The 25,044-nt window shown below is 33.0% G+C and overlaps 2 protein-coding genes across 3 annotated transcripts in view; one reads left to right on the top strand and one right to left on the bottom strand.

Annotated features, from left to right (window-relative positions):
- Positions 1–25,044, top strand: part of LOC146995360 (uncharacterized) — an 89,579-nt gene that overhangs the window by 43,922 nt on the left and 20,613 nt on the right. Inside the window, exons 2-3 of the mRNA XM_085823501.1 lie at positions 15,486–15,587; positions 21,146–21,232. Coding sequence (XP_085679627.1) covers positions 15,535–15,587; positions 21,146–21,232 — 140 coding nt within the window. The 5' untranslated portion in view covers positions 15,486–15,534. The remainder of the gene's footprint in view (positions 1–15,485; positions 15,588–21,145; positions 21,233–25,044) is intronic.
- The window catches only part of LOC118203912 (MIF4G domain-containing protein A), a 107,664-nt gene that overhangs the window by 70,366 nt on the left and 12,254 nt on the right, over positions 1–25,044 (bottom strand). The gene's annotated exons all lie outside the window — the stretch shown is intronic.

Genomic DNA, 25,044 nt, shown 5'->3' with positions numbered 1-25,044 from the left:
ATTCAATCAATAATCAATAACGTTATCAGGAGGAGGATACATCGATATTAATTACAATTCCTCTTCGTAAGAATATGTTTGCTTTTCTGTACCCAGAATTAGCTGATGAACCATTTCAATATATTTTTTAATCTTAACAGTTCACTCTGGTCTCTTCAAAGTAAAGAAAAATGGCAGAAATACAAAGTAAAATCATTAAGGAATATTTTCCTTAATTAAAAATGAACAATGCCTAAAATTAAAAAATTACCCATAATACGTAGAAAAAAATCAAACCTAAGTGAAAAAATTCCATGAAAATTGAAGATAATCTACAATGTAGCAAAAACACACAACTTTTAAAAACCTACTTTCAAAATGTTTTGTCTTTACATGTGCATGTGGTGTGTGTAATGAAAAAGACGTAGCAATGTTGATGGCGTGTAACGTAGAATCTTGAATCCGTGATGAACAGCAAACTTGGTAGTAGAAGCAGAACCGTGCCTACATATTTTTTCACTTGAGGCAAAGCCGTAAATGTGCGCCTCTATATACAATGCAAGAATATTTATTTACCTATTTGTGTGTGGGGGAGAATAAATAAATAATACTAAATGACATTTGGAAACATAACATTATGCAAACACGCGCAATATAGTATATATGCTCATTAAAAGTAACTATTTCACGTGAAAATACAATAATTTTTACAGTAATATTCAATTATAACTTTGTATATTCCACAAAGTGAAACATATATAATGATTAACAATTTTGAAATGGAAAACATTAAAAATATGCTTTTTGAAAATAACAAATAATATTAACTAGTATAAATAAAACATCTGCTCAAAACATTATGGCATAAACTTTTCAAGCATATTTATAATTTAATCTTTCTTGCTTTAAAAGAAGCAAAATCATCAATATTTTTTCCAAATCTATTTGATTACTTAACTCATGTTCTATAGAGAGAATGGCCATGTTTGAAAGTTTTTCTTGGCCTAGTGAAGATCTCATATAGTTCTTCATTATTTTAAGTTTGCTAAAGCTTCTTTTGCCGCTAGCTACAGTACCTGGCAACGTTAAAAAAATTCTTAACACTGCTTCCAAATTCAGATAGGACTGAACTAAATTATAATCGTGAACTATTTTTAAAAGTTCTAAGCTTGTAGCTGCTTTGTGTCTGGAATTACTGAAATATCATGGTTTTTAAAACTAGATATTTCTTACTGAATTTCTTCAGCGTTCATATCATTCGGATATTTAAGTGCTAAGCTGCTGTCTTTAAATTACTTAAATCTAATGACATATATTGTTCACCAGTTAGAAACTGAAATTCGGTTAAATTTCATTTAACTTTTCGTATCGCCATTTCAAGTGTGAAATTAAAACGTCGAACGCTTCTTTAATTTCTATAAAAATATATTTTTCTGAAAAACTACAATTTATATCAATTGATTCCTCACAATCTGATTTATTAAGTTTTCGTTTCTCTTCAAATTCTGATGTATTCATCTCTAATGCTGAAGTTTTACATTTTTCAAAAATGCATTGAGAAATATTTTCTATCATTTCCTGTAATGAAAGACATAGTCCCTCTATTAAGCGTGCGGCTTTATAGACAGTTATAGTTTTTGATTGCAAGGTTTCATTTACTTTTTCGATTTCCTGCAGTATTAAATTCCATGCAAATAACAAACATAAAAATTTAAAATTGATTTGTTTCAAAATGCTGTTATTTCCAGCCCATTTCAAAGATTTGCGATTTAATGCCATATCTTTCAATAATCTAATTTGTAAATCTAATTCTTTAACAGCATTTACTCTTGATGACCATCGTGTATCCGTATGACTTTTTAATGTTGTTTTCAAAACGGACATAAGTGTATCCCATCTACTCGTTGAAGATACAAAAAAAAATTACAGTGCCAAAAAGTATTAACATACTTACATTTGTTGCAGCGGCATTTTTGCAAACTAAATTTAAACTATGAGCCGAACAAGAAATATATGTAACCTGATTATTTCTTTGGCAAATAACGGCTTGCACACCTTTGTACAATCCAGCCATATTGGCCCCGTTATGATAACCTTGTCCTAAAACATTTTAAATGTTGAGGCCATCTTTTTCTAACTTATAAATAATTTCATTTACTAAACCACTACCAGTTTTCTCTTTTGTTTCTATAAAATATATAAATATATAAAGCTTTCTTCAATAGGTATGGATTCGTCTTTTATGTACACATATCTAACAATCTGACACAGTAGTTCATGATGCGAAACATCTGGTGTACAATCAAATATCAGGGGAAAATATTTCGCTTTCTTGATCCTAGAACAAATTTCAAATCGAAAATGATTACATAAGAGTAATATAAATTCATCTTGTACTTTATTAGACAGATTTGAAACGAATCTATTTCTGTGATTAGCTATACGATAGGCAATATTTCTATCATAATGACTTATTAATTCAATTAAATTTAGGAAAATTCTTGCACTTGAGCTGTCAATAATTCCATGCGTACCTCTAAGGGGTAAACTGTGTTTTGCATAAAACAAAATGATGTCTAATGTAACGCGTAAGATATGTCGCCACTTTTCTTTTTCTAATTCTACTGCTTTATGCATGGAATCATCTATGAAACCACCTCCTTTAATTTTTTTTCAAAGTATTTCCAATGAAGATAAGCCTCATGATGAAACAGAATTTTCGTGATCGGAAATTCGGTTTAAGTTTTTCCAATCTTTGAAACCTCTTTTTGGATTGGAAATAGTAGAATCTGTCTTATTTTTAGTAAAAAGGATGCATGGAAAACTGAATAAAGACAGAGATCTTTTTGAATAAATAAGCTAATTGCGATGTATTACCTCCCTTTAGAACACTTCCTAAACACCATTCTCTAGAAATTTTCTGCCATCCTCTGAGTAGATTTCCTGAAATCAGCATCTTGTCCTTGATCTGGTCCATGGTCTATTAAGAAAAATTTTATTTTGTCTGACATTGTTGGCCATATGGGGGATCATCGAAGTTAATCAGTTTAATGGCTACTTTATCCTCCTCGTTTCCAGACATTTCAATTACTTGTTTGCTTTTATTTGATTATTTTCAAACTTCAACCATATTTCTTCTGAGCTATCTGTTATTGCTTTTTTTATGAATTATTTATTTCATTTGAGTTTCCGCATTTCGCCAGCCAGCCTTGTAACTGTAAAGCGCAGCTTTGCTGAACGTAATTTCTTAATTTTTTCCTTCTTTTGTATTCAGCACCACTAGGTCGTTTTTCAATGCGATCTGTAAAAAATTTCGATTTTTGAATGATTTTGATTAAGAAATTTGCTTTTGGTCATAATAAAGTTGATTAAAATTTATTGCTGAATGAAACTTACATAATGTTAAAATTGAAAAAACAAAGCAAAAAGTGATAAGGAAATATTTAAAAAATATTATCGCGCCATAAACTTCTTTCAACGTAACATTTGATAATTGTGTTTGACTGTGAATAAGATTCTCTTGTGAAACGCCTTATTTAGCTAATTAAAGCATTCCATTTTCCTTACTGCAGATTTTGGATCTTTTCCGTTAAAAGAGAACATGCGCCAAACAATTTTCTCAAGAAAGTTATATTTGCCAACTTGATATTTTGAGTGACAAAAACATACTTTTATAATCAGTTCATTTAAAATGCAGTAGCCCACCAGCGGCCGAGCGGTAAAGTCGCTGAACACTGGAAGTTCAGTCCGAGGTTCGAATCCCGCGAATGGGCTGGCTGCATGGGCGTTTTCGTGGTTTTCCCCATGTGTAACGTGTATACGAGCCAGTTTCTCTTAGAAAGTCCTCCACGAAGGCATCCCTCCTCTTAGGCAAATAGCCCTCGAGGCTTTGCCATAATCACACACAGAGTTAAAATGCAGTAAAATTTGTTTTTAGCATTAATAGTCTCAGTAAACGGATTGCAATACTTTAAAACTAGGCAATGCTAGCTCTGTAGAAAATTGTGAAGTTCGATTTGTTATGAAACGAAAAATATCACATACTTTAATACAAGCTATGGTAAGCTATGGTACTTTAATACAAGATATATAAAGTTTGAAATGTTGTTTTACCACAGTTATGTTATGATTGCATCAAAATCCATTACAATTCTTAATTTAAATTACTAATCTTCTATACATTGCAATATTAATTAAATCTGAGTATGGCTATTATACTGAAACCCTTTCGCATTTTTAAAATTATACGAATATGTTTCCGTCATTGGTTGAAATTCTTTTATGTGCAATGAATTTTATAGTTCTTTAATTTTTTTTTTTTTTTTTTTTTTTTTTTTTTTTTACCTTTAACGCAGTTCCACAAATAATCATCTTCGGTATGTTAAGTAAAATTGCGACTTTCAATTTAAGCACTTAAAAAGATATTTTTAATCACGGAAATTCTTCTTAACAACTACTAAGTAATAATTTCTACATTTCTGGTCTTTCCAAATTAATGTTCGAGTTCAGAAGTGGCTGAGGGGTAACATAGGCCAACTTGTTCAAACAGTTTATTGTAATGATCGGATTGACTGCATTCTGTTCCCTCAAGTCGAGCAAATGGAAAATACAGTGGTAATTCGGTCTACGAAATTAGTCTATTCCAAAGCCTTGGATTTTGTACCAAACTGGATGTATACCAAAAGAATAAGAAATAAAAGGAAAATAACTAATCCGTTCTTATAAAAAAATCGTATTGTTATTATTATAACACTGTTTAATACTGAAATACAAAGACAGTAGGTGAAATGTATGCTGTGTATAAATGCTTATGTGAAAAAGTAATGAAATGTTATTCTGTTAAATAGATCAAAAGAAATTGCTCTAACGTCTCTAATCTTTGTTTGGTACTCAGTTTCACCCTCTTCTCAACGTTAGCTGATTTAATACAGTAATTTTTTCTTCCTCAAAATTTTAGATACTGTCGTTTCGGCATGCGGTGCCCACCAGCGGCCAACTGGTTAAGAACACGGGTGGCTCGACCCAGGCTCGAATCTCAACGAACGGACTGGCTGCATGGACGCTTGATGCAACCAGTCCTGCATGAACGCTTAATGAACAAGTTGATGAGGCTACATGACCGCATGATGAACTCCAGATGCAAAGTAGATACGAAATAGTTTTCATTTGAAATCCCTTCATGAAGGCATACTTCTTTTCTAAGGCAGATAGCCTTCCTGTGTGTTGCCATTTCAACTAACGAACCAAACTCTGCATATGACATGCAACAGATAATTCACGGACATGCATGCTATATTCGTACTGTTCAGAAATATCCTTTTTTTACCTCCATGGTGATCCTGACTATTATCTTCTCTGCTTGACTGTTCTCATTAACTCACTCTTAAAAGAATTTCAAAATTTGCGCGAAAAATTACAAAGCCACGTGGAAGTTATAGTGCCAGCTGTTAACTGAACAGAAGCAATAGCCCTACTAACCAAATGACCTTGGTACCCTAAACAAAAATTTCCATGTCAAAACCAGAGTATATCAAACTGTACTTATTTCAAAGAATACCCTACCTAGGTACCACTATACAAATTTGTAAACCATTTAATACCATGGATCGCTGTCCCAGTTTGCAATTCATGCGTCAGACGAGTTGAATCATCGATTTCCAGGTGAGATGGTTCCAGAAATGGGCGTATTCCATGGCCCATTAGAAGTCTTAATATTATTCCACTAGATTTCTTCCTCCAGGTGTTGTTGTGTTGTGACGTATCGCTCGTATCTGACAGTAACATCAGAACAAGCTCACGAAATTCATCGTGGTAAAGGAGCGCAAGATTTCACCTATCGTTGGCTAGAGCTTTGAATACCATAAAGGTGATAGTACGACTTCGCTCTATTCCGGCCCAAGTTTGATGGAGAGCACTCCGGGAGGACGGTTCTGAGGGTTTCCCCAACTTCTCGAGAGGACTTTTAGCTCGCGATGTATTTAGAGTTCCCTGTGCCACAAAAGCACTATACATTTTACAAGCATCCATGCCTTCTCCGGGATTCGAACCCGGGCCTTCGGTATCGCAGCAGGCTTCCCTAACCACTGTACCGTCTGGGCGGCGGATTTTACCTAACAAAGTTTATTACGAAAAGAAGAGAATCATACAAGCAACTGCAGGCTTTACAACAGATATTCTTTCCAGAGTATGGAAACTGAGTACCACCATGACGTCTGTCGTGCTGTTGTTGGTACACGTGCTGAAACTTATTTTATTCGTAATCCTTTTAAAAAACTAAATTAAATGACAGCATTTTCAATCCATTTTATATTATATATGTTTCAGAGATATTTTATGAAATTGTTCCATTTTTCTCCAAGATCCGGTATATAGTTTCTCAGATATTAAAAAAAGTCGCCAAGTCTTGTTTAGCTTGACAGTCATCATATGTCAATAACAATCTCATTCGCACATAAAATAAGATTTTCACGTCATTTTGTGCTGAAAAGCTAACGGAAACGCTTGAATAAACCATAACAAACCATGCATGCACATGATTCCAAATCCTTTTACTTGTATTAATGGTTTTTAATCCCCGGGAAAATAATCTAGAATGATACATTTAGTTGAGAGCTGTAACTTGCAACAGCATGCGGAACTTCTAAAGCTTTCAAGCGTAAGTGCACAGTAAAACTGCGGTAACTTTTTGTACATTCAGCTGTAATGGTTTTACTTATCTTTTTATATCATACTAGACGCTTGCGCGGGTAACCATCTAAAATAAATATAAAAATATATATGTAATTATTTGAATGAGTTCGAATAAAAATGAAATAAATAAAAAGCAAGTTATAAAATCCAAATTTAGATTTTGAAGCAGATATATTTGGGTAGAGGTCTACGTGTGTTCAAAATGTGAAGACTCTGGGCGCCATCATTTTTTCACAGTGCGAAAACAAACATTACATACATACAGATTCTTCTAGATTATCTATATTTCTGCTGATATCTTGGTTTCTATAACACGTATTTTCTAAAACTAGGGCCTCATTCAGCTATTGGTAACAATAACGATAAAAAGTATTATTTCTGCACTTTTTCTTACATTGATATTGTTTGATATTGGTACTTGTAAAGTTATTTAAGTTATATGAATTTAGTTAAGTGCAGTAAAAAGTAAAAAGAAATTTTTTGTTGTCATAAACATTCTTGTTCGATAGTTAAAATTTGTAATACTGAGTAGAAATAGAATCTTGAGGTTGCTAACAGCGATGGACTTTAAACCAAAATAGTCAAAGAGAAATACAAATGAACTCAATAGCCATTCTTATTTGTTATATTTCCACTCTTATGACTTAAAATTCCATTGATGTCCTAATATAGTGCTTTTACAAACTCCCCACGTTTATATTTTTAGTTATAGTACACGAATAAAAATGTTTCGATGAATGCAAATTTTACTTTCTAGTGTAGCTCTTTAACTAACATCGTGCGATTCAGAACTGTATATAATATACATCTAAAATGATTTAACAATACAACATCTAAAATGATTTAGATGTTAAGGGCCTGTAGATGCGTAAAGAGTAGCCGCATTACAGATGTTAGTATTCGTGGCATTTTTAATAATAATTTCTCTTTATCCTTATTGGCAAACATTTTTAAAACCAACATAGATAATTTGGCGCAATAAGGGCCTGTTCTTGAAGAAGTACATCGCTAACTTACCAGAACTTTGAAATAGCAGCAGTAAGCTTTAGCAAGTTGGCAGCGGCGAAGCAAGAGCAATGCAAGAAAAGGCGACATATGCAAGATGAAGTCTCATCGGCCGGTAGCTGCATTTTGATTGGATAATTAATAATTTTCTAAAATTATGAAATTTCTAAAGTTATTAAATTATTATATAAATTATTCTAAAATTATTACTATGGATATAAATAATTTTTAAATTATATTTTTATTATTAGTAGCCCGAAGGTCTTTGTCCCTGAGAGACTATTGTTTTCGTTTTGGCAATTTTGCATTGAAATCTTTAAAAAGCTGTATCACTTTTCAAACTCTTGCCACCAAATATTATGGTTCTGTATTATATTTGAAGAAATTAAATAATGAAGAATCTGCACAAATGTCTGCATGTTTTTCGCATTGTGGTAAAACAACGGTAGCTAAGAGCCATCCAATTTTGAATGACGTAATCCTACTGCAAATATGGGTATCTGGAAGCCTTAATTTGAAATTTGGAATTTGTTTTATTATCGATTTCATACTTTGTAAAACTTTTAACGAATTTTGATTTCATGTTTTGTAAAACTTTAACGAATTTCTGACTAACAAACTCAAGGATTTCAAAGCGAGCAATGGCAGCGCTGTACAGAAAAAAAAAAAAAAAAAAAAATTATCTTCAGCGCATGAGACTATGTATCGGAAATTCTAAACATATGCTCAATTTAAAATTATTTTGCGATATTGCTCTTGAACTGAATTTTATAGTTTAAATGCGAAGAACATCTATAATAATAAAAGCAAGTGTAATGTGTCTGTCTGTCTGTCTGACCGAGCTCTCCAGCCAAATCTATCGCACGCAGGGACCTGGAATTTTTTATACGGAAGCACAAAGGGGCTGGCCACCAGACCTCGAAGCCCGATTTTCGATTTTTGAATTAGAAAAATTTTAAAAAAATTATTTATAATTAATTAATCACGGTTTTTTTGACTCACTGATATTATTATTTGTTTTCAAATAACGTTCGATTGTAACAATTGATTTCTTTATTCTAGCGTTAGTTTGCTGTTTTGACGATACATTAAATCGATTAATTACAATTCATTTCTTTTTTGTAGCTTGTGGGGGGGGGAAGAGAGAGAGACAGTCTACATGTCCTACACTACTATTCCTGCGCTATTCACTTATCTGCATTTTCTAAATGCACGGGCAACGCCGGGCGGGTACACCTAGTATTTAATAAATAAAAGTAACACACAAAATGTTAAAAAACGGCCCTTTGGACGTAAATCAAAATCTGAAACCTTTCAGATTTTCTTTTCTTTTATTATTTTATTATTATTATTAAAATTATTATTCTAAAATTATTATTTCTAATATTATTACAGCCTATGTAAGTTTCTGCATCAATAGTTTTATGTAAGAATCATATAACATGGACTGATTTTATGACGCAGTTTAGAGCTAAAGTACGAACTTTAATTTGCAACAGCCCCTTAACTCTATTTTTTTTTTAAATTTGATTAAGTACTCTTTTCATCCTAAAAATAGTAACTGCTTATAATAAATTGTTTTAAACTACTTCAATTCAAAATTAATCCTTCTCACGTGTTACGTACCATTAAGGACGCAGGCACTTATAATTATTCTTTTAACTTAGTCTGCTTTGTGCGTTGGAAGTTTTTATAACTGCCTATTTTATAACTTTACTTAATTCTAAACATTTCACAAGTATTATCATTGCAGAATAATTAAATGAAAAAAAAAGAGCATCAAATAGCTTTCATAAAAGGAAATATAAAAAAGCAAAAATGCTAAACACATTACTACTCGTTTGTACATCGAGATAAGTTTTCTAAAAAATATTCAGAATATCAAATGAATTTTGTGTGTGTGTGTGTGTGGTTAAATATACATATTTTTAGAAATTTCTTGTGTAAATATTTATCACTATTTACCATTGTTAATTAAAATAGTGTCAGCAATTATGAAAGATAATTGACGAATGGCTGATAGTTATGATATTCTACTCGATACTGTAATTGCATTGGGTAACAACGTTACCATACAATACTGATAACTAAAATGACATATGCAGCCTCTAACTAAGAATAGAAATTTTAGCACATCGTCTATCTCGTAAATTAAGTGTCAAATTTAATTTAAAAATGCGCTGTACACATTGTAGAATACGGTATCTAAAGAGTGATCTGGCGTTGGAACAGTTTAGCCTACTGCATATTTTATCATGCCTAAAATGGCAGCACTAAAATACTGTGATGAAACTAAATTAGTAATGGCAGAAATTTAGTTTCAACTTTTGTCTTTATTTATTTGGCTTTCTTCCCGATGACCATTCTATCATCTTGGAAGAAAGCCATGAATGTGAGAAGCAGAAGCACTACGCTTCTACCGCTATTCCTCACCGACAGTTCTTTCTTCCATTTCAGCTTTCAATGCATCAATTAACAGAGTTCAATGACCCAGTATACAGCGGTGTCTGAATAAACTTAAATGGCGAGTAAATATGTGTCAAATAAAGCATTTTTGAACCTGGCAATGCACGAAATGTTCATTTTTAATGAGGTCCTAGTTTCAAAAGTAGCTCTGATTAAAACACTGTCCTTATATGAAAAAAGTTAAAGAGAAAAAACTGCTAGTAAACTTCAACTCTTCGTTTCTTACAAAATCTTTAGCAGTTTATTGTGTACTGTGTTTTAAATTGAAAACTTAAATTCAGAATTTAAAAAAAGAAAAATCATTTGTAACATAAAAACTTCATATTATTCTAAAACATCCCAAAAAAGAATCTGCCATCACATTTTTTATTTAAAATACTTAAAAATATAAAAATCATACATATATTTCATTTTTCTTCTTAAATAAAAATAATATCTACTGTTGCAAAGTTATAAAACTAAATCTTTACGGTTAAATAATGTCAATTCTGAATTAAAAAAGAATACCAATTTAAAAAAACTTTAGCGTTTATTTCTGTATCTCTTTCTTTACTTCCTTGTACAAAGTAAAGAAAGTATTTTAGTCGCGAAAAATATCGGGTATCATATTTCAAAGAAAATACCCATTTTGACTGACCCATAATCCATTCGAACGATGTTTTTTTCGTGATATCTGTTATGTACGGACAGAATAAGGGACTATTTTTTCCAAAACGGTTTGTAAAGTGGATTTGAAATGGAATCGGAAGAAATTTTTTTCGTGATGTCTGTACGCACGTACATATCTCGCTAACTCAAAAAGGAGTAGCTGTATAACGTTTAAATTTTGCATATGGGATGGTCATAACATCTAGTTATACAAATCCCTTTTTCGCTGCAATCGGCCGCACCAAACATATACTCTGTTAACTAGCCTCTGAGCTCAGTTTTTTTTTATTCTTATATGTTGATAAATTATGTATTTTTTGCTTGAAAAGTGGCTGAATTGTGTTCTTATGTTCCGGTTAACGTTTTAATGCCTTTAGTTAATCTGCAGGCAAAAGTTTTAAAATTATGAGGAATTTAAAAGTTTAAGTGGCGCTAGGCCTAACGAGACTGCCATTTGTTTACATTTGAAACTCTCAGTAGAATAGTGGTTTGGTTTGGTTTGGTTTATTAGATTACGGCAAAACACTCGAGGGCTATCTGCCTTAAGGGAGGGATGCCTTCGTGGAGGACATTTTAAGGGAAACTGCCTCGTATAAACGTTACACATGGGGAAAACCACGAAAACACCCATGCAGCCAACCCGTTCGCGGGATTCGAACTTCGGACCGAACTACCAGTGTTCAGCGACGTTACCGCTCGGCCGCTGGTGGGCCCTCAGTAGAATAGTGAATTAAGTTAGTTGCTGCACCAATTTTACTCTCTTTTTGCTCGAGCCAAAAGTTAACTTTTGGTTTTGTGCACCGAAAATTTTGTTTTTCCTGTCCGTTGGTCGTATTGCTTATTTTCACGCAGAAAATATAATTTTAATTCTAACTTTTTTACTGCATTTACTGTTTTAGGTTTTCCGCATTTTACACTTTTTAACGAAGATTGAGTTTGTCACGTATTTTTGCCTTGCCGCAGAGTGAGAACTGAATTGATTGATATCTAGAATGAAATTGGGGGTAATAATTTTAAATGAAATGCAGCAAAAAAAAAAAAAAAAAAAAAAAAAAAAATGTGTATAATTTAATAGGCCATGCAAGAAAGTCATGGGAATCCACATCAGATATCTTAATGCAAAATACTATAAAAAGGGAAATATCACACTATCCAAAAAGTACAAAATTTTAAAAATAAATATATACAAAAACCCACAGTTTATAATGTTCAAATGTAATTCCATAAAAAACAAGTAGAACGTTTTTAGTGATGACCATTATGCATAAAGAGAAATTTTTCAGTGGATTACTTTTGAAATCGTGTTACATGATTTCAAAATTCTTAGGTTGCTGTTCGCTAAGCAGTGCATTTTTTTTATCACATTCATTGTATAAAGTGTAATAATAGTTGTTGCAATATATTATTAAAGAACTCGGAACAAAACGACTTTTTAAATAATTTATTTAACTCTATACTTAGTAGCGTCAGATGTCTAACTCGCCTTCAAACCTGCCTCATAGGTAAATATTTACAGATATGATACCATGCGGAAAACATAAAATCTTTAATTTATTCTTCAAATTCCAGTATTCTATAACTACATTAAAACTTTTTTTAATCATTTAGCGTAACTTTTAAATCAGTGATTTAAAAGTTATAAAGGCATTTTAAACACTTTACTCCACCGTACCGTTCCCCTAATCATCTAACTGAGGATCAGTTAGGGACTAACGACTTCGAGTTATTAGTGATCTTTGGTTTAATTTTGCTTTAAAAATCTATCTAAATTTATTACATTGGCTTACACTACAGTTTATTACTTTAAAATAGCAATTTCAAGGGCTATTTTTCGCTACCCAGTTTGACGCCTGACCATGGGAACAAGCTTCATTTCTCACTTCATTTCCGTTTAGATTGTTTCGTTCGTGGAAAGTGCATGAACGAAGGCTGATTTATAGTCCAGCCTGAAATGATGTGGAGAAAGTGTATGCTGTGTGGTGATGGTGGAAGGGGTGGCAACGGACTTGAGTGACTATTTTAAAGTATAGACTATAACTGCAAACTTATTGGTCAGAGATGACAAACGATCTAGATCAGCGGTTCTCAACCGTTTGATTAACGCGTACCACCTAAACAAAAATTTAAAACCTTTAGTACCACCACTACAACGTACTACTACCACCACCACTCTTGAACAAAGCTCAGATTGCATAAATTTACGAGTGTTAGAGGAAAAAACTCAATTGGGATGTTGGGGTTTTAATTTTTGAATTTAATAGTTAAAAATACTTTGCTTCTTTGCGTATCACCTATTTTTCTCTTGCGTACCATTTATATCTACAGCATTTTTACATCTAACTCCAAAGCAGAATTACAAAATATTTATGATTACTTCTAATATTTAAAAGATTTCGACACGCTAAAACTGTATTATTATTTTGTCAAATTGTTTTCTATATGATGTCAGAGACATTTCAACTCGCTGGAAATAAACGACCTTCGGAACAAGAAACAAATTCCGTCACTGATACGTTACATAATGGTTTTAGCGTTCATTTCTAAACAAAATTTATGTCATTTGACATTTAGAAATAACCATAATTATTAGAAAAGTCGTTTAGAATTTTACGGTTCACAGCGTAGTGCTATGAAAGCCAAAACATAAGAAAAAGCAAATTACTATCTTGTCAAACTCCTATTTTTTAAATTTCTTTATGTACAAAACATCAATGCTGGCTGCCATTTTCTTAAAACTCATAGACACAGAAGAAAAAATGAAAAATTCACTAGATGATCTGATGTTAAACCGATCTTTTACAGTCGATTTTATCTCTTCTACTATTGCTATCGAATTTTCAATACACATAGTGCTCTATATGAACATGTGCACCTAGAAGACAGAATTTTGAATTTCGAATCTATTTTTGATTAGTTTCATATTTTGTATGATTTTAATGATTTTTTATTTTAAATACACTCAGCTATTTGAAAGCAAGCAGTGGCAACATTACCCTAAATAAAACATTTTTTATACCTAACGGGCGAGATTGTTATCATTTAGCAAAATGCAAGATCTTAGGCTTTCAATTTTAATCAATAAACTCCGTTATTTAAAAGTTCCCACCGTTTCAAATAAAATTCTTTTGTCTTTCACGCATCAACGTTTTGTCATTTAATAAAGTCTTATTTAACTTTCAAATTCTGTCTGTTTTAGTAAGGTATAACAAACTAAGGGATTTAAAAGTAAAAAACGCAGTTCTTAAGAACATATTTCTACTTTTAAATCTGATTAATTTAAATAAAAATGTATTTAAATCATGAGCTTTTCATGAAATTACACTACTTGGACTCATTAAAATCATTATATAGTCTTTTCTTTTTTATGATAAGCATTTGAAAGTGGCTGGCCGCGCAAAAGGCTAGTATTTAAAAAATAAACAAACAAGTAAAAAATTGGTACTTTCTGTTTACTCACAATCTGAGTTCCAACATTAGCTAAAGCTACCGGGTTTAGGGTGTATTTCCGAGTATATGCGCGATATCATTCAATCCACGCATGCAAATCTAACTGACATCCCTTTGACTGCACGTCGATTTAAGGCTTTATACTTAACATTATTTTAGCCGAGCAGTGCCCATTGATTTCAAATTGTAAGTATCGGCCATATATGGTGGCCGATACTTGACAGTTTAAAACCTTCAAATACATGTATATTTGAAGATTTGATATATATGTAAGAAAAAGAATATGGTAAAGATTAAATTAGTGTAAATTAATTTCCCTTCTCTATTCTAAAAATAGCAACATCTATTCGCACTACGTCATTTCGAGAAAAATCTATGTTATATGACTCTTACGTAATTATAATCATGTAAGCGGAACTAAAACTCTTAACAGCCAATAATAATAATTTTACGGCAATATTAACCATCCAATCAGAATGCTTTGAGAACCAAAACTTACTCAGTCTGACTTTAGATTTCATCCTGAACATTACGCACTTTCTCTCTACGCTTTGGCTTAGCTTGGACTGCTGTTTGTCTGCTGCTGCTTTCTTGCTGCAAAGTTATCAAATATGTAAGCCTTTTGGAACAGTTACATTTAATGTGCCGACTTGTGTATAACCGCAACATGTTGCTAAAAATAAAACTGAAGATTTAATCTGCATTCGCCTCCAAATTTCCAATTCATTGTGGATCGTCGTTTTAGCATCCTACGCCATCCAAATTCCTGCTCCTGAATTTATTACATATATATATTACACTCCCCATAAAATAATTTTTTTCTTAAAAAAATGCTTTCTTTCATTTACAGGGCAGTATTTATCAGTAGAAAAGACAGTAAAACAAATGTTTTTCAACACTTCACACAGTTAACCGCTGACTTTTCATGCGAGTACAGGTAATCAAAAAGTGCAAAATATTTATCGGGTATAAAAGTAATAATATTAATACCTAGTGCATATAAAGAATTTTATTATATATTATTTAAAAATTCATTATTCATTTAAATTTTGGCACTGCTAATTAGGCTATTATGTGAGAACAAGACTTACTTAAGTGGATAACTTTTGATTCTTTAAATTATAAATACAAGGTAAAGTTTATTGCCCTGTAACATCATGGTAAATTTAGAAAAGATAATTTCGTATGACACACTTTATGGGAATTGATAATAAAGGATAGTAACTTTAGGTTAGGTTTGTTTGTTTCAGGCAGCAACCCGCCCACCTGACCACAAGAGGTCCTATGGTTTAGCTTAGGATGTCCCAGTTATACTCAGTGATATGGAAATGTGAAGCTTTCTGTACAAGAAGGTAAGATTTTTGCACTTTTCATGTAAATTTTCAATGTGAACGAAATATGTGTAGTTTGCTGATTATTACTGCATAAATGTATTTACCGCCTTTTTAATTCATATTAGTGGTTCGCAAATTTAAAATTATATATGTAGTGGTCCGTGAAGTTCTAAGAGTTGACGACCGCTGGATTAGAAGATACCACACACAAAATATATTTCTTATGTTCAGTAAAACATTTACCTCGGTGTAAATGAGCTGTTGATGAACAAAGATATAAATTAACACTGTGGATAACTCTCTGTAAGAAACAAGTTAGATCATATATCTTTCTAAAGAAAACTGTTTAGGGCATGTTGCCCTATAACGGAAAAGATGCCAGTTACGCATTCGTTTTACTGAAACAAACACTCTTGCTGACTGATGGCGGTATTAATCATAGGGGGAGCAAATAAACAAAAATGGAATGCTTTGCTCTCTGACATCAGATCCCTCTTTCCATTAGTTAGGAAGTACAGAAGAATTCTGGGAAAAGGAAATATGATTGATCCCTCCTCTGTAAACTTAAGCCTGGCCAAGGTTTCATCCACTGTTAATTGTGTACACAAACATTCTAAAAGCATAACGATTACCCAAACTGTAATGGACGACCTTATAATAAGTTACGCACAAAATTGTTACGTGTACTTCGCTGAGGAATGGCAAAAGGCCAACATGGAATTCAGCCAGCATTTGCGACTAAAGAACATTTAAACTGTGAGTGAAGTCAGAATGTGTAATTTCAAGAGCGCTGTGAAATACTTATTGCAAGAAAGACATATGGATGGATTTTACAGCGCTTCCTTCCCCCACACGGTTCTAGCAACCAGGGAGGCGAATTAAAAACTCTCTCTTTTAATTATGCATATTTTATTTAAGAATCAAATTAATTTCTTTCAAATTGTTCCAGTTCGACCACAGTTCGAATCCCGGCGAGCAGGCTAAATGAATAGCAGTTTCCATGGTTTTTTTCACGTGTAATATGAAAACTAGCTGCTTCCATCAAATCTTCTGGCACGAAGTCATTCTTTCCGTCACCGAAATAGAGCTTGTGCGTTTCAACATAAACAAATAATCCAATCCTGTAACAATTAGTAAAAATGCTGGAGAAAGAAAATTCCCTTATTAAGAACGTTATCATACCTTTGCAGTATTAAACTGTTTAAGAAAGTTTCACACTAATAAATTTATTTTCACATTATTTTTTTTCTTTAGACACTCTTTTTCTAGGTTAACTTGGCCTTATTACTGGTCGAGCGGTTACTGTTGCTGAATACTAGTAGTTCGACTCTGGTATTCGTGTATTCTCCCATGTATAACGTGAATATCAGCCAGTTTCCCTTAGAGAGTCCTCCACGAAAGCATTGCCCATTTGCTTACAGGATGGTTGTACTTTTTTAGGCTTGTGGATCAGCTTTGTATTTGTTTTGAGTTGAAAGGAATATTATTCTTCAAAACAAAGTTTATTCAAAGTATATATTATGAATTTGGCAAGTAAATCCTAGGATATAATTTCATTTTAGCGTGTTATGGGTTATACTATATGTCCCACTGGTCTTCGTCCCACTGGTTACATATATCCCATTCGGCTTCGCTGCTTGGTTACATACACCGAAGAGCCATTACATTACGACCACTCTCCATCTATAACAATGGGCTAGCCCAGGAAGAAAACCACTGGGCGTGTCGGTGGATGTTGGAATATATAAAGAGATGCATTGTCTTTCCAAATAGATAGTGCGACGAAAACACACCAGGATGCCTGTGCAGGAGAATATTACATTATTTAATGAAGTTGTCCCAAAAGTTCGAAATGCCACCTATCTTGGTATAGTCTTTAATGAACAGCTTACCTGGAAGGACCACATCATACATGTTCGCAAAAAGGCGTTCCATGTTATTAATAGCTTAAATCCCCTTCTAGGGAAATTTTCAAGTCTTGACCTAAGAAGAAAGCGTTTAATTTACCTCACTTTTATTAGGCCAGTCATCACATATGCATCGCCTGCTTGGTCGACGATACGTAAAAATGATATTAAAAGGCTGCAACTAATACAGAATAGAGTGCTTCGTACTATTACTAACGCGCATATGTATGTCAGTAACTTAACTCTTCACCATGACATACGTCTGGATACACTTGAGGAGCACATACGCAAACTTAATAGGCACTTTTATGATTAGGCACTTAAGTGTGATCACATGAATATTTTTCTGACTTTCAATTATGTCATATTAATGGAGGATAAAGACCTACGTCCATTCGCGGCCCACGTCTGTAACTCAAACTTCCACACTTGATAATTTTGTATATATTTGAAAATAGTTTGTTTGTATTATATGACAACATCTCCACCTCTGTCCATAATGCTTAGCTCTCCTGACCGAATGATGCCGGTCCCCCCTTTGCCACCTCTTATTTACTGTATGTACGTGAATATTGACTTATCGTGATGTCGCCATTGGGGCTAGTTTGATAGAGCCGGATACGCAGTTCACAGGACTGCATTGCCGGCAATAACTGCCAGTCAGTCAGTCAGTCTTTCCAAATATAGTGCGATTAGCGACATAATAGGAAAAGCAGCTGATTCATCAGACTCCGATAAAAGTCTAATCGTTATGGCTCGGCGACTGGGAACATCAATATCAGAAACGGAGCGTTTAGTGAGCTGTTCATGTGCAGTTGTTGTGAACACATTTCGAAAGTGGTGTATAGATGATGAAAACGACAAGTCGCCGGCCAGCAGTGTGTCGTCGACGGCACACTGATTCCAGAGGACAGCGGAGATTGCTAAGCATTCTTCGCCATGACCGAAGATCTGCAACAGCCAAAATCACCACCACCAACAATAGTGGCGATCTAGACAATGTTTTTCAACATACTGTGCAGCGTACATTGCCGCATATGGGCCTACGCAGCCGGAGGCCGAAGCATGTTCCTGCACTGACGCCACGTCATTGCCAGCTTCGTCTGCAATGGATCATGAGACATCGGAATTGGACATTAGAAAAATGGAAGAAAATTGCATGATCCGACGAATCACGTTTTTTGGTCCATCACATCAACGGGCATGTCCTAATACGCCGATTTCTAAACGAAACCCTAGATTCCGGATGCAAAGTTGGACGGAGACAAGCCGGTGGCGGGAGCATTATGGTGTGGGCTATGTTTTCATGGATCACATTTGGACCCATAATTCCCATAGAACAGTCTCTGACTTCTGTGCGCTACGTGAACATCGCTACAGACCAGGTTCACCTATTCCTGACAACAGTATAGCAATATAAAATTTTGTATGATATTTGTTGCGTTTTCTTTTCTTATCCAGTTTACCAGTGAGACATAATAATCCCAACGTTTTTACGGGTTCAGTTAAAAGTTAACAAATGTGTTATTTTTGAAATGTTCGGTTAGAGTTTGATCACTAGGAATTTCTATCAATTGTTTTTTTCTTCCTTCACAAGATAAAATTTCAGGTACATCTGAACAAAATGTAACTTTGTAATCCAAATTTTGTTTTTCATAATCCTCAGGAAAATACATGTTGAAATTATTTATCAATGAAAAACAAGGATTTTTAACGTCGGTTGCTGATACTTCTTTTGTTTTCAAAGTATTTTCGGGTAAAAAGCTTTAAAAAGTATTAAAAAGTTTAAAATATTATTATCCAATTCTTTGATTATTAGCTCGGGCTTTCTTGTCATTGCATTTATTTTATCTTTAAGGGTAAACAAATTAACACTTTGCCCTTATAATCCTAAAATTAATTCTTTTAACTTTACGAAAATATCAGCTAAATATGCTAAACGTGTCAACCATAATTCACTAAATAAACAATTTTGTAATTAAAATTTTGAATCTCAGAGCAAAATTTGAATTTCTGATCAAAGCTGGAAAAAAACGATTTAAACCTTTGCCTTTGATAACTAACTATGCGGAATGTAACAAAAGCGTTTCATGGTCACTGCCCATCTCTTAGCAAAAAATAGTAAATATTCCTCAATTTAAAGCTCACCTTTAATAAAATTAACAGTTTTTAACAGACAGATTCAAAATAATTTCCAAGTTTTACTGAAACTTCACTATGAATGGAGCAGCGAGTAAATTTTGTTTCAGGTGCTATTTTCTTTATTTGAGGAAAAATACCGAAATGTTTTCCTGCTAAAACCTGAATACTTCACTGCATACGACAACCCACTTATTCCAAGGAATATTATTCTCAGACACAAAACTGTCAAATACTTTTAAAATTTCATTTGCAATTGCTCTATCATGAAGATATTGACAAAATTAATATTCCTTGGCAATTCGTTTATATTCTTCGAAACATATGTAAACTAATAATTGAATAAAGCTCGTTATATCAGTACTTTAATCCAGGGTTTCTTAAACTGTGGGTCGCCAAAAGTGTTAGCAGTTTTGAGATTTCTCTAGCTTATTATAATAATTTTACAATTACCAAATAAATTTACACAATGTATCTGAAAATAGGTAAAGATAAAAAAAATACAGACAAAGAAAAAAACGAAAACGTTTCGTATTTCATTTTATAATATAAACGTTCATTTTCCTTGCTTTGCACGTGACGCTGTAGTGTTAGTTATGGCAAAGCACGCGATCGCTATCTGCCTAAGGGGAGGGATGCCTTCGTGGAGGACTTTCTAAGGGAAACTGGCTCGTATACACGTTACGCATGAACCGCTCGGCCACTGGTGGACCACGTGACGCTGTCATTTCGTCTGTTACTTATTTAAAATTTTCACACTGTTCTATGTCTTAAAATTAGAAATTAAAGTTAATGACCTAAAACTGCAATATTATATTACAGTACAAGTGAAAAAATTGACAGTTTCATTCACTCGTGTGTCGGATTTGCGCAATACTTATGGGGTCCCACAAAATTTTTAAAAATATTACGGTGTCCTGGACGTCGTGAAAAATTCTCAGTGATAAAAAGGGGGCCGCGATTGAAAAAAGTTTAAGAAACCCTGCTTTAATCCAATATTCAATGGGTAATACTCACTGTTTTTTTTTTTTTTTTTTTTTTTTTTTTTTTTTTTGAAAAAATGTCTCTGTAGAATTTGCCATTTTATGAATTCGTCGACTTACTGCATCATTTAATAATGGAATATTATTAAGTTCATTAGCCACTTTTTCGTGGAATAATGTTAAAACGATATCTATAGTTGCTGGTAATATAACGTTTTCTCCAATAGCCCAGTTTAGCAATTCTTAGGCTTACTATGTAACTAGCTCTCAAAGTTTTTCAACTCTAAATAACAAAACCTTTCATTACTTAGTACTTACTATTTTTGAATTCCGATAATTTTGTCTTAAAATGTTCTTCAGAATTATCCTTTAAATTGGTATGCTTAGATTCAAGATGTCTTTTAAGAAACGATGGTTTCATATTTTGATTGGATACGGCTAGTTCACGGCAAAGAAATACATTGAGGTTAAGGGTCCATTTCAAGTAAACCCAAATGATAAATAACTGTCATTATATTTTCTATAAACATTTTTTTTTTCTTTTCAGTATTCTTAGTCCTGGATCCATCACCTCTGAATCATCACTTTCCCGCTTAGTCAGTCCAAGCCATTTTTCCATTATAAAAAAATCTAGGTTTGTTTTATTATTTTTTTACAAATATTTAAATGCACAATATATTGCGAGTTCTTAAAAAGCAAACGACGATATTCTCAAATCGCGTATAAAAGTAAGGGATACAAAGCAACAAGAAGACAAAATATCTACTCTTAGAGACAGCAGATCGACGTAAAAAAATGATTCTAATTGAAAATAGAGTTATATGAGCCCAGAAATGGTTGCGATATGAAATGTAGACATGCTAATAAATCAATTAACTCTAAAAGAATTTAGGAGATACTCTAAGAGAATTATCTTTTTATAGGAACTTATTTTTATTTCCTATTAAATACAACATCCATTTCTATTACTTCTTTTAAAAAACACCATTTGTGACAGATTACTTTGCTAAACCTTGAACAAAGCTCAGATCGCATAAATTTACAAGGGTTAGAACTTAAACAGGATGTTGGGGTATTTAATTTTTGAATTTAATAGTTAAAAATACTTTGTTTCTTCGCGTATCACCTATTTTTCTCTTGCGTATCACTAATTGAGAACCACTGGTCCAAACGATTCATTACGAAGTTCGATCAGTGAGTTCCACATCAGCTTTCTGTGAAAAAGAGTTCCTATCTGTTCTTTGGCTTCTCCTTACATAATTGAATTGTAATGACAAATAAAATTACAGCTACTGTATCGTAATGTAATCGAAATATTGTGTGCCGAGTTACAGAAACTGCGGCGTCAACCTCAAAAGGATGACCGAATCGCAAAATAATTTTGTTAATCATATAGAAGAATGTCGAGGGAATAATCTACTGGGATGCAACCAAATGACACAAGCTGACTTCTGTTGACAGCAATCGGACAAAATCGGAACATAATTGACATCTAAGCATCACACACTGGTCCGTACCAAAGGCATTATCTTTTATCACGGTAATATCAGAATGCTGTTTACTTGGGAGGTGTTGTTACCTTATCCAGGAAATATCATACAAACTATCAGCCTCACTAGATCATCATAACAGTCTTTGAAATTTTAATGATGAGAAAAATGTGAAAACAAGGGAGAAAACAGAGGAGATAGATAAATTTTCTTAATCACGGAGTTTTATTGGTGTTAAACCTATTAAACATATAACAAAAAGTTGTACATAATAAAGACAATTATATGAAATCAACGCTACTTTCCTTTCCGAGATCTAAGGTTTTCATTACACAAAATTTAGATTAACAGCATTACTCAAATCTTTGTTGTAATTATAAAATTATTACTTTGTTAAACTTCAAGCTCTAGATAAAAACCAACTGTCATCTAATACATCATAATCGAAAACATTTTCTGCCCCATAAAACTCAAAATCTATCCAGTCATTAATCTGTAAAATATCCTCTACGTAGACAGAAGTTATTGCTTAATTTCGAATAAAATAGTCCTCAAAATGCATTTAAGATGCATAAGACTACGTCAATTTTATAAGCAACTTGTACCGTCTGCTTACTTCACGGTTCGAAGAGCAGGTGTTGATAACGCTGACTCACATAAATGTGAACAAAAATTATCACGACTTTTCATCACTAATTTGAAACAAATTAAAAATACAAGAAGGAGAAAATAAAACACCAAAAGTGACTGTAAAAGCAAAACAGTAAAGCAAATGGAAAATACAAAGACATTTCTAATATAATGCGTAACCCTTAGTAAGCAAAAAACGATAATTTTCTTAGTTTAGAATAAAACACCGATAACATTGAAATGACAGAGACATTTTGTTTCATGACGCATCAGTTCTTACATCATAATAAAACGCTGTCGACTGCATGAATCAAATGGAAAGATCAGCACGCAGTGCATGTATGTGTAGACATGTGGAAGATAAAATCTTCATTTTTAAGGTAATGAGACGTTACCGATATTTCCATTTGAAAGTTATATAATGTGCGCTAGACTATATTCATATATTTTCCAGCATACCCAAAATAATATTTCTCAAATATAATACAAGTGTGAACCCAACCTCTTACAGAATTTTTAATGCAAAGTGCATGATTATATGATTCTATATCAGTCGTTAAATAATTCATATTTCTTATCTGCGTATCTGTATGAAAGACTGAAAGGAATTGTTTTAAGTTCATCGAAGACACTGAAGTCGATTTTCATACAGATAACGAATAATGAGAACAGAAAATAAGAAGTTTATTTCAAAGACACCTAGATACTGAGTTCGAGATGAAATTGGGATCGGACTGCTTTTCTTGTCACGCAAACAAAATCTAAACAATGTTGTTCCAAAAAATGTATATATGACGTTATGAACATCTTTTATTGATTACAATATTGCTGCAGATGCTCATAAAAATTATGAAATTGAGTACTTATTAAATTAAATGTATCTTAAATTACATCAAATATTAAAATAAAGATTTAAGCTATTAATAAATACATTTATTCCTTTCAAACCGCTCAGTTAGGCAAATACAAGTCGATTAAATTTGAAAGGTAAATTAAGATCTTATGCTTTGCCGAACACCAATAATCTAAGAAGAGATCATCCCAGAGTGCAACGGGCCCACCAACGGCCGAGCGGTAAGTCGCTGAACACTGGTAGTTCGGTCCGAGGTTCGAATTCCACGAACGAACTGCATGGGCGTTTTCGTGGTTTTCCTCATGTGTAACGTGCATATGATGCAGTTTCCTTTAAAACGTCCTCCCTGAAGGCATCCCTTAAGCATCCTTAGGCAGATAGCTCTAGTGTACTTTGCCGTAATCTCAATACTAAGTCAAACCAAACTCAGAGTGTCATGAGGAAAATAATCTTATGCTTTGCATTAAGTCTCTTAACAGCACCTGCCAAATGGCATGAATGGATGAAGTTTCCTTTAACTTGACCGTAAACGCACGCCAGCGTAACACAGTAATTGTCATAAACATTTTGAAAATAATCCTCTAACGTCAAAGTAGCATGCTTTAGACATAACTTTTAGCAATTAAGGAAAAACTGGATTATTAGCAGTGATAAAAACTTGAAATCTATATCAGAAATTAATTGATAAAATCTTGAAATCTATATCAGGAAACTTAAATTTATTAGAGACATTTTGGTCTACTTAAATTTATTTTGACATTTTGATCTTTAGCCAACAAATATAATGACCGGTCTTTCATATAACTTACTTTAACAAGTCAGATGTTCTAACATGGCAATAAAAAAGCAAGCAGGTTAGCAGAATTCATAAGTAAAATTTCTGAACTTATTTTCTGAGTTCTTTTAACTGCATACTCAAACATTCTTAAGATGACAGATCCATCACAATAACAGACCAACTGTAAGGTATCCGACCTTGTACAAAAGACGATTTTTGGTCAAAATTTCGATTTTTACTTTATTACATTAACTTTATTACATTATTTTAAAGCAGTGGTCGGCAAACTTATTAGCCAAAGAGCCAAATATGAACATTACAACAATTTTTAAAAAAATTGGGAGCCAAATCTGCTTGTTCAGTAAACTTTTATTACACTAAATAAAAGTAAATTTAATACTCAATAAATATTTATTAATGCAAACAATGTACTTGCATCTCCTTGGAAAGTTTGAGTAAGTCAGGTTTGTATTTTATTGTTTTTAATTTTAGGCATGATTCCAAGTTCTCATCAATAAGACGACTTGTCAGTTTACTCTTGAAAATGTTCATGCTTGAAGAAGATTTTTCGCATGCATATGATGATGATGGTGTCGTGTCTATGACAAAGTGCAAGTATATAGCTCCGAAGCTATCAAAGACAGCTTTTGCAACCTCGGCAGCTCTATCAGTATAAAGTAGATCCACTGGGTCTT

The sequence above is a fragment of the Stegodyphus dumicola genome, chromosome 9, assembly GCF_044657685.1.
Source record: "Stegodyphus dumicola isolate Sdum_Otavi_A_Nest chromosome 9, ASM4465768v1".
NCBI classification, from domain to species: domain Eukaryota; kingdom Metazoa; phylum Arthropoda; class Arachnida; order Araneae; family Eresidae; genus Stegodyphus; species Stegodyphus dumicola.
This window is presented reverse-complemented; position numbering and strand designations above follow the sequence as displayed.